At 49.4% G+C, this 11,067-nt stretch overlaps 1 protein-coding gene across 1 annotated transcript; it reads right to left on the minus strand.

The window, feature by feature from the left end:
- Positions 1–5,194: 5,194 nt before the first annotated feature.
- LOC129044534 (WAS/WASL-interacting protein family member 1-like) lies at positions 5,195–8,232 on the minus strand. The gene is made up of 3 exons (XM_054502500.2): positions 8,053–8,232; positions 7,063–7,579; positions 5,195–6,758 (listed from the first exon to the last, which is right to left on the minus strand). Exons 1-3 carry the CDS (start codon positions 8,230–8,232, stop codon positions 6,595–6,597), a joined length of 861 nt encoding a protein of 286 aa, XP_054358475.2. The 3' UTR covers positions 5,195–6,594.
- Between the last annotated feature and the right edge of the window lie 2,835 nt (positions 8,233–11,067).

Below are 11,067 nucleotides of genomic sequence, written 5' to 3' on the forward strand. Positions count from 1 at the left end.
TAATCCGTGTAACATACTTTGACATTTTTCTCTTCTAGGATTGTGTTTGGTAGGGCAGTGGGTTTATGTGTGTGTTAATCCTCTCACAACCCACTGAATTGAATTTCATGGCCCATGGTTAGGATCCACAGTGTGAAAACGCCGTTTTAAGTTATATGAGTTCGTCATTTGTTTGCTGTGTGCAGCTGAGTTGTGTCCAGACTTATCAGATGGTATGTTTTGCCATTGAGGGGCCTTCTACACAATGAGTGCATGATATGGTCCTTGATAGACTTGACTTGTAGATGTTTTCAGCCTACAATGTGATCAGCTGAGGAACTCCAATAAGTAGACGCCACTTCATTTAAGTTTATATATAAGACAATGTAGTTCAAACATTTTAATACCTTGTAAATTATGATATTCATATAAATATTAGCTCTATAGTCTTCATATATGTACAATTTTTTTTTTGAGATTGAGTCTCACTCTGTCACCCAGGCTGGAGTACAGTGACATGATCTTGGCTCACTGCAACCTCCACCTCCCTCCCAAACAACTCTTATGCCTCAGCCTCCTGAGTAGCTAGGATTACAGGTGTGTACCACCACACTCAGCTAAACTTTTTTTTTTTTTTTGAGACAGAGTCTCACTCTCTTGCCAGGCTGGAGTGCAGTGGCTCGATCTCAGCTCACTGCAGCCTCCACCCCCCGGGTCAAGCAATTCTCCTGCTTCAGCCTCCCGAGTAGCTGGGACTACAGGTGCGTGCCACCACGCCTGGCTAATTTTTTTGTATTTTTAGTAGGGATGGGGTTTCACCATGTTGGCCAGGGTGGTCTCAATCTCCTGGTCGCAAGTGATCCACCTGCCTTATCCTCCCAAAGTGTTGGAATTACAGGTGTGAGCCACCATGCCCAGCCAATAAATGCTATTAAAGAAACTTTTAGGCCGGGCACAGTGGCTCACGCCTGTAATCCCAGCACTTTGGGAGGCTGAGGCGGGCAGATCACAAGGTCATGAGATCGAGACTATCCTGGCTAATGCGGTGAAACCCCGTCTCTACTAAAAAAAAAAAAAATACAAAAATTAGCCAGGCATGGTGGTGGGCGCCTGTAGTTCCCAGCTACTCGGGAGGCTGAGGCAGGAGAATGGCGTGAACCTGGGAGGTGGAGCTTGCAGTGAGCCAAGATTGCACCACTGCACTCCAGCCTGGGTGACAGAGCAAGACTCCATCTCAAAAATAAGAAACTTTTATCAATAGTAGTCAAAATGGAAGCAAAAATGCAGAACTGGAGTTTAAAAATTAGTTTCCAACAGTTGTCAGTGAAATATTTATCACTATTATGTACGAAAGTGTGTCAGGTGGAATGCAGAGTCCAGTATGAAAAGGAGCCTGTCTGTTTCAGAACGGAAACTGTCAGGTGGAGTGGACTCCCTGCAATGGAGTGATGGAAAGATTTTGTTCAACCATTGATGACGTGAGAACAGACACTAGGAAGGTTTGACAAGATCCTTCCTACCCCCACTCCACTGGTGTTGTGTCACCAAGTTCTGCCAACTAAATTGGTGGCCTCAAGCAAATCCTTTACCTCCTTTTAGCCTTAGTTTCCCCTTTAAATTGGTGATGGATTAGATCAGTGGTGGTCAGTCATTTTCTTAAAGCAACTGAACTGTATCTTAATCAGAAACTTAACTAGTAAAACAATTAAAATGGAAGTCTGTTGCTTCAAGCAACACCACTGTGGCTCCATGGAGCACTAGTTTGAAAACCACAGAGATGAGATCATTGCTAAGAAAACCTTTCAACTTTGTTTCCATGATGCTACTTGCCACAATCTGTTTTACTTAAGCAATGATACCGTTTCTGGCTGAACACTCACCACACAGCTATTAATATTGGAAACTGAGGCAAGATACCAAGAGATTTTTGCACTTGAATTCTTCAGGGTTCTCTTACAGCCCTGAAAACACCTCTTCAAGGAAATAAACAACATCTGCAAATGGTGCAGCTTGCCCCTAAGTATTCAAGGCAAAGAAGCCTTAGTTTGCAGAGATGATAAACTTTTCATTCGTCCACAGAAAATGAGAAAGCCACAGGAAATACACGGTTATTTTCTAATTAAAGTTCAATTTGTACACTTTTAAATTCTGAAGTTATCCTTCTTTTATGATATCAAAATAGCCCTCTTTTATGAAATGTTGGTAGATCATACCTTTTAGTCTTTTTCATTGTCCTTCCATAAAAGTTGGTAATCATATGTCAGTCCCAGAAGTTTTACTTGACACTTACTGGTCTATAAAATCCAAAGGAATGGGGATCACTGCCTGCCTTAAAGGTTTTTTTGTGTTTGTTTGTTTGCATGTGAAGGATTTTTATGTCACAAATCCAGCTAACAGTGGATCTAGGATCTAGGCCTCACCAAGGATGTCACTGAACCTGTCAGCCCCAATGACAGGCACACACCTTCAAAGAGCAAGAGTGCCCATCACTTTCTAGGCTCCTTGTCTGCTGCTCATTCCATCATCACGGATACAGACTTGTTTCTGGTTTCATCTTCCACCAGAGATTGCAAAGCATCCTCTGCCCAGTGCTTCTGGGAGGCCTCACCGGGATGGTACATAAGCCACTTTCCTCTTGGTGACAGCCCCTGTACGCTGTGGCATGTACGGCTGGCTCCACTTGGTGTTTGTTGCAGGAGGGAAGAACATCTCACTTTTGCTTGGCTAAAGGGCCACCCCAGGAGGGCTATTTTGCCTCAGGGTCTTGCAGGGTTTCGCTAGTAAAACAGTGCATCTGATAGTTACTCTCTGCCCCTAGGAGGAAAGACAGATTCGCCCTTCCTTCCCAAGTCCCAGGCTGTGTGGTTCCCAGCCCCAAGGGTAACAAGTCAGAACCTCCGGAGAGGCTTTTAAGCATACACATGTCCAGGGTCCTCGTCAAGAGACTATGAATCAGGGGGTCTAGGGCTCAGCACAGGCACCCTTTTTGTTTTTGCAGTTTCACAGGAATTCTGATGTGCCAGTGATTGTCTGAGGTGTTTCGCAGGAATTCTGATGTGCCAGTGATTGAGGTTTGTCCCTAGGCAGGACTCACCTGCCTGACCTTCTGTCCCCCTGGGACACAGTATTTCCAGAGAGGTGCTTCAGTTGCCCCACCACGACTTCCAGTGCCCCCCATCTCTGTATGCAGCTGAGCTCATGATGGAGCCCACTGTGTGCTTTTTGTTGTTGTTACATTCCTATAAAAATGTCCACACATATTTGAACATCTGTGTTCATAGTGGCATTATTCACAATGGCTAAAACATGAAGAAAGCATTCCAAGTGCCTATCGATGAATAAGCAAAATATTACACACACAGGAATATTATTCAGCCTTGAAAGGAAATTCAGACACGTGCTACAACATAGAAGAATCTTGAGGACGGTATGCAAAGTGAAATAAACCAGACACAGAAGGACAAATACTGTATGATTCCACTTACATGAAATACCTAGATTAGTCAGATTCATAGAAACAAAGTAGAATGGTGGTTGCCAGACGCTGGAGGGAGGGGAGAAAGGGGAGTTATTAATGGGTGTAGAGTTTCTGTTTTACAGGATGAAAAGTGGCCTGAAGATGGGTGGTCGTGATGGTTGCACAGCAATGTGAATTTAGTGACACTGAAGTGTACACTTAAAAGTCATTAAAATGCTAAAATTTGTATGTATTTTACAATTTTAAAAATGGAAAAAAAGTATGACCAAAAGCAACACCTCTCCAAAACGTGTGTTATATACCAAATTTTGACATATGTGAGATTGCTGACTATATTTTACTTATCAATTTGAAATTAGATGGTTTTTATGTTGACACTCCATATAAGCCATTATTTTGAAAAAAACATTTTCCTTATTAAAAGATTGGAAAAAAATTCACACATAGCATTGTTTTTCTTTTTTTGTAAGACAGGGTCTCACTCTGTCACCTAGGTTGGAGTGCAATGGCGCAATCATAGCTCACTGCAGCCTCGACCTCCCAGGCCCAAGGGATCTTCCCACCTCAGCCTCCCAAGTAGCTGGGACCACAGACGTGCACCACCCTGCCCGGCTAATTTTTGCATTTTTTTTTTTTTTTTTTTTTTTTTTTTTTTTTTTTTTTTTTTGGTAGAGACAGGGTTTCGCCATGTTGCCCAGGTCTGGTCTCGAACTTCTGGGCTCAAGCAATCTGCCTGCCTTTGCCTGCACTGTTTTTCTATCATACTTCATGTATTTTATTTGCTTTGCTGCAGGTTAAACTATGATGGTTATATTTATTGCCTAAGTTTCCATTAAGACCAATCTTAATTATACCAACATGATACCTTTCTGCCATGGACAGAGATAATATTCATCTGACATTCTTGGTTTTTTACTGCTCTGTCTTGTAGATAAGAATCAAGAATGCTTCTTTCTACAGATATCTTTTTTGTTAGCTAAATAGGCCTCACAGCCTCGTTGAAAGAAATAACTAAAACTCACTTTATATTGTTTCAGTTTATCTGGCAGGGGGATAATGCGTGTGCAGCTCTGAATTTCTAATACGTCTCTAAGGAAACTCCAGTGAGTTGTCTTGTCAGACTAAAATGTCAATTATTGACCTCCATACATTTTTTAACTTTGAATTTTCTTAATTTTTTTGTAAAGTGGGACATGTTTCTGAACTGAAAAAAACTTCAAAAGAAGCCTCATAATAGCTAATTCATATTTTTTCTTCTTTCCTAAAACTATTATAAAAGCACTAATGGGAACAAAACAATTATTTTTCAAAATATAAATGCCAGGATGCACCATATGAGAAGCCCCCAGCCCCCTCTGCTTGCCTCCCAGCACCCACATTGTGCTCCAGTGTTCAGCTTTCTCTTCTTCTCCGTCCACCACTCCCTGCCGTCTCTTCCCACTGCCAGTACCTAAGTGGCCTTCCTTCACCTGTGCCTGGCAAAGCCCCACGTTCCTTCCATGTCACCCCGACTCCTGAATCGACACCTCCCTCTCTCAGCTTCCTGCTCACCAAGCTCAATGGAGCCTCAATGACCTGCCCACTGTTCCCTCAGGCAGCACTCCCACTGTCCCAAGACCCCATCACACCTTCACCTTGCTGGGACCTCCTAACTCCCTCAGCTTCCCCTGCTCCACATTGGGGGTGTATCAGTCTGTTCTCACGCTGCTGTGAAGAAATACCCGAGAAATACCTGGGTTAATTTATAAAGCAGTTTAATTGGCTCACAGTTCCTTATAGCTGTGGAGGCCTCAGGAAGCTTACAATCATGGAGGCAGTTCACGTGAAGGGGGAAAAAGGCACCTTCCTCACAGGGCGGCAAGAGAGAGAGGAAGGGGGACGGGGGAAGCCCCTTATAAAAGCATCAAATTGGCTGGGCGCGGTGGCTCACACCTGTAATCCCAGCACTTTGGGAGGCCAAGGCAGGCAAATCACAAGGTCAGGAGTTCGAGACCAGCCTAACCAACATGGTGAAACCCTGTCTCTACTAAAAATACAAAAACATTAGCCGGGCGTGATGGCGCGCACCTGTAATCCCAGCTACTCGGGAGGCTGAGGCAGGAGAATCTTGAACCCGGGAGGCAGAGGTTGCAGTGAACCGAGATTGCGCCACTGCACTCCAGTCTGAGTGACAGAGTGATACTCCGTTAAAAAAAAAAAAAAAAAAAATCTTGTGAGAACTCAACAGTCACGAGACCAGTGTGCAGGAAACCACCTCCATGATTCAATTACCTCCACCTGGTCCCGCCCATGACACGTGGGGATTATTAAAATTCAAGGTGAGATTTGAGTGGGGACACAGAGCCAAACCATATCCGGGGGACAGGCCTTCAGCAGGTGGATAAGATGGGAGGAGTTCTGAAATACACACCCGGGATGCTCCAGAGGCCAAATCATAGGGCAGGTCATCCCAAGGACGGCAGTTAATTCACTGACATGCCAGCAAAGGGCAAACCGAATCGGCCCCTCGGAGCCCAGGTAGGGGCGCCGCTCACCGCCTAAAATGCCCTCAAAGACCCCTTAGGGCACAGCCATATGCTGGGACATGTTGGGGTGGACAAGCAGGTCTCAGGAAGCTTAGAATGTCCCCTAGGTGGACGCTAAGGGACAAGGCCCACCGAGGAAAGCAACCGCAGATGATGGAATGCCCTCCCAATGGTGGGAACAAGGAAGGCTTCCGCAGCTCAAAAGAAGAAACATGCTTTGCGCTGGAGTCTTCAGAAAAGGCCACTTCCAAACTGTGGGGATGGGGAGTGGCCGGGCCTAAGAGAATGGGAAGGCAGAACACCCCTTCTCCAGTCTCCCTTGGCCGCTAAAGCCCCAGAGCAGCAGCAACGTGGGCTGTTTGGTGCGGAGGTTCCTGGTTTGGGTTGGCCAGGCATAGAGCGCTTGCGACAGTTCACCCACCCTCCAAGACACGCGGGCCGGGGAGCGGGGAGAGGGCGGAGGGAACGGCGCACCGGGCCCCGTCGGGCTGTTGGACCAAAAGTCCTGCGTGTCGGGGGCTGGCAGCGCCGCCGCGGCGAACCCAGCTAGGGGGCACCGCCTGCGCCGGGCACAGGGAGGCCGTTCGGCTCTCCCCCTCGCGCCCATTACTCTCAGGCGTCCCGGGGAACACCGCGCGCAAGTGTCGGGCTGCGTCCCGGCAGAGGCGGCTTCGCCTGGTGTCCGCGCGTTTCCGAAGGGCACCCGCGGCAGGGCCCATAACTCGAGCTGGGAGCCGCCTCAAGCAATCCGTTCCTCCGAATCAGACTGCTTTTCTCTGTAAGGAAAAGAGAAAGCAAGCGAATTAACTGATGGCTTGGCCGGCTGGAAACCGGAAAGCGAGTTCTCCAGGAGCCGCACACCTCGGGGAAGCCCAGTCCCTCCCGGGCAGGGAGGGAGGGGCGGTCCTGGGGGCTGCTTCCCGCGGGGAGAGAAGGGAGGGCGGTACAACCCTCTGCGGGGTCTGCCCCTCGGTCCTCCCGACCCCCGCGGCCTGGGGGGCACGGGGCAAATTCTCGGATAGCGATGGGCAGAAAGGGGACCCGGGCTGGCGATGGGCTGAGTGCCTCCTTTGCCCTCACCCCCGCGCGAAGACGAGGCCAGTGGGTGGGTGGCGTGGGGCGAGGCCTCCGCAGGCCGCCGGGGGCCCAGGAACGTGGAGCCGGGAGGGTCCGCTCCCTTCCCCGCCCTGGACGGCGGCCTGTGGGAAAGCAGTCTCCACTGGATCCCGCGCGCGTCGCGCCGAGGTCGTGGGAAGCCGAGGGCGGGAGGGCGGAGGCGCCGGCAGGGTCTGCGGGACTGGGGCTCGGACGGAGGACAGGGGCGAGGAGGAGGCAGGAAGGACGCCGGGTACTGCGGGGCGCCTAGGGGGTTCCGAGCGCAGCGGCTGCGGGGCCGACCCGCCCAGGATGGAATCGGGGCCCCGGCGCGCCCACGCCGCTCCTCCAGGCCGAACCCCTGCGGCCCCGAGCCCCCGGCCTCACGCCCCCAGCCACCCCCCACGCCCACCCCGCAGGTCGGCCCTGCAGCTGCCTTCCCTTCCTCCACCTCCCTCCCGCCTCCGAAGCCGGCGCCCCCGGCCAAGTGGCCGCTCTCAACCTGTTACCAAGTCCTAGAGAGAACTTCTCCAAAATATTTCCTGGATCCCCCTGCCAAGGGCCCTGTCCCGCGCTTCCAGCTCCCATCTGGATGCCTGCAGACCTCTCCCCGGGTTCCGAGGCTCTGGCCTCCTCCCTCCCTAATCCATTTTTCACACCGCTTCCCCGGGAGCCCGTTAAAATACACCGGGACCGCGGCGGGTGCAAGCCTCCTGTATCTCCACATAGCAGGCTAAGGGGGATTGGGTAGGGAATAAAGGCTGCAGGGGACATCGGCTGGCAGGTATGAAGCCCATATTGTGTGTCGTTTGTTAAACACTTCCGGTGGATTTTCTTGTTTAATCTGCCAAACAACGCTTCTGGGCCGGTATTCGTATTGTTTTATAGAGGGAGAAACTGAGGCACAGAGGGGAACTCGGCTTGTAAGCAACGGAGTAATTCAGAGCCAGTCAGCCCCACGCCGAGTTTATTCACCCTGGCAGGGGCTTCCGCCAGGGTGACCCTTCCTAACTGGGGTGGAAGGACCCGCAGCGCCAGCGGGGTCCAGGCCAGACGGCAGCGAGTGTCTGTTAACAGCGATGCTGAGTGGGTCAGGCAGTGGGGCACAGGTTCAGTGTGATCTGGAATGCCTGCGAGGCCCCCTTGCTCATCCATCTGCCTTTAGTGGATGGGTGGTCTGAGTTTCTGGAGATGGGCAAGATGGAGCAGTCTGCACACTTGGCTCTTCAGCCCCGGCGCCCCCAACAGCCGCCTCTGCTTTCCTGGAGACACGGCAGGCTCCTAACCTCAGGCCGGCTTGTGCCGCTCCACCCTATCCCTCCCCCACAGACACAGGCCACTTAGCGCGCTCTCCCGTCCCTCACCCCTGCCAACAGCAGCCTCTTCTGGCCACTTCCTTTGCATGTGAATGAGTCCAGGTCTGGGCTGCCTTTGTCCAGGGAGGCCGATGGGATTTCCATCATTAATTAGTGGTTGGTGAGTCAGGGTCAGCAGTGGTCTCCTTTCCAGGACCCAGAAATGACACCACAAGGGTAACTGGCCCCTATTTCCTGCCTAGGAACTAGCAGCATCCCACCCCCACCACTCCATGGCCTAGATAAGACGGGCCAAGATCCCAGAGACAACAGGACTCTGGAACAGGGAAGGGATTTATGATTAGCATAGGCTCTAGTTAAATTCCTTTTTTTATTTCTGTGCATTGACCTATTATGTAATATGCTTTTTTCTTCCTGGAATACAGATCCTACCAGTGGTTTTATTCATTTTTTATATAATGTTTAATTCATCTGTCTCTGTAAATCCATAACATGAAATTGAAAGTGTCTCAAAAAGCAGACTGTTTCCCCCCTAACTCTTCCACTGTTCAACCCAGGCGCAAGCACTGTCATCCCTCACTGCTACCAGCTTCTGGTCAGTCTTTCTGGCCACACGTATGTAGACATGCTTCATTCTTTTAACTGTGTTTTTGATGTTTTCTATGTTAACACCAAAAAAAAGTACACTAAGAAATCAGTGCTATTTCCGAATGGAGCCCGGAGTTTCTCAGTACTGCGCTCCTCCCGTGCCAGAAGCACCCTACTTCTCTTCCTCAGTTGCCTCATCAATCACATGGGGCTGAGGCAGTGAGGAGGATGTATTTGCCTCACATAGAGACTTAAAGGTTTTCCCGATCTCCTCTGGGTACAGAACAAGAAATTAAGGATGATCTGAAATTTACAGGGCTTGGATAAGACTTGAAACAATTGTGATGATAGGAATTGCTGGGTTCTGGAACCAAGGACGGCAGTAACCAGGGGCTCAGCAAGCTGAGATATCCCTCCAGTGAAAGGGGACCCAGGAGCATAACTGAACAAAAGTCGTTTCTCTTCCTCAAGATGGGTATTTCTCTTTTTTCTGGTGAGGAGTGTCAGTATCAGCATTTATCTGCTGGAGACTGTTTAAATGTCAGGTGTACTTGGCAAATTTGCATCTATTTTTCTTAAACACGCTTCCCAGAAGTGAATCGAAATGACCACCTCTAAAAGTTGCTACTAACTATTGCTCCAGAAACCAAAGTGATCCCACTCCCATGGCTGGCCATAGTCTAATTTCTTCACAAACAGAGGCAGAGCAGCTTGCACCATGTAACCCCAAAGCTTTTCTATAACTGATCAGAAGTTCCTTTCTCTACCCTTTAGCAGAGGTGCTGGTGACCAGGGAAGAGGAGAAGGTAAAGAGCAGAGTGAACGAAGGGAAGTCGGGGACATAGATTCTTTAAAGTCTGGGTAATCAATCCCAATGTATTCAAGAGAGAACTCAACTTGCTTTCCTAGATAGGACGTGGTGGCCCACGGCATCCATGGCAAACCACTCGCTTCTTGGATAGTTGGCTCCCAGACTTGAAGGCTGTGCTCCTTTGCTGTCCTTGGACCTCTCCAGCGGTCTCTTTCTGGTTTCCTTGGTGGGCTCCTCCTCCTCCTCACCTTGTCCCTTGGATTTCCCAGGGAGCTATCCCCAATCCAGGGTTAGTCTCATGCACCCACCATATTCTAGAGGCCCCTCCACTCACTCTCATGCTTTTAATGAATTCATTTATGGGTGATCAGGAATCTTCACCACAGCCCGATCGCCCTTCTGAGTTTCAGGTGCACATCCTGTTGCTTTGGTGTGACTGCTTCCCGTTGGGTTATCCTTGGGCACCTCACACTCATTGTGTCCAAAGCAGAATTCTTCATCCTCAACTCTGTGCTCATCCTTCTGTATTTGAGACTCCTAACTCAGTTAATGGCATTGCATCAGTCACTGACCTCATAACCCAAATCTCAGCACTGTCTTTTTTTATTTGGTTGGATGCTTCCATTCCTCTCAACCACTGTATTCACTCAGTAACCAAGACTTCCAGAGTTGACCTCATAAATATTTCCTTAACTCTGATGCCTTGTTTCCAGTTTCCTACCAGTGTCCTAGTTCCTGAACCATTGCAATAGCTTCAAGTCTTTCACTTCTTAGGTCTTCTAGAGAAATTTGTCATATCTAGTAGAACTCTTTTGTTGAAAATGACACAGACTGGCTTAAGCAAAAAAGCAAAATCATGGATGTCAGGCTGGTTTCAGGTGTGGCGTGGTGTCGAAGCTCAAGGGACACCACCCACACCCTGTGTCACCAGCTCACCACTCAGGTCTGCTCTCTCTCACTCTGGTGGGCTTCATTCTCAGGCTGCATCATGGGAGTGCAGTAGCAGCAGAAGGTCCAGCTCGCCTGGTGCTTCCAGTGTCAAGTTCTATAGGAAGGAGGCAGGCCTGAGGCCAGATGGCGGCGAGTTTCTGTTAATAGCGACACTGAGTGGGTCAGGCAGTGGAGCTCAGGTTCAGTGTGATCGGAATGCCTCCGAGGCCCCCTTGCTCATCCACCCGCCTTTAGTAGATGGGTGGTCTGAGTTTCTGGAGATGACTAGGAGTAACAGGAAGGGACACTGAGCTACACAACACATCCAAAGCCCACCACACATCA

Source organism: Pongo pygmaeus, chromosome 13, assembly GCF_028885625.2.
Source record: "Pongo pygmaeus isolate AG05252 chromosome 13, NHGRI_mPonPyg2-v2.0_pri, whole genome shotgun sequence".
NCBI classification, from domain to species: Eukaryota; Metazoa; Chordata; class Mammalia; order Primates; family Hominidae; genus Pongo; species Pongo pygmaeus.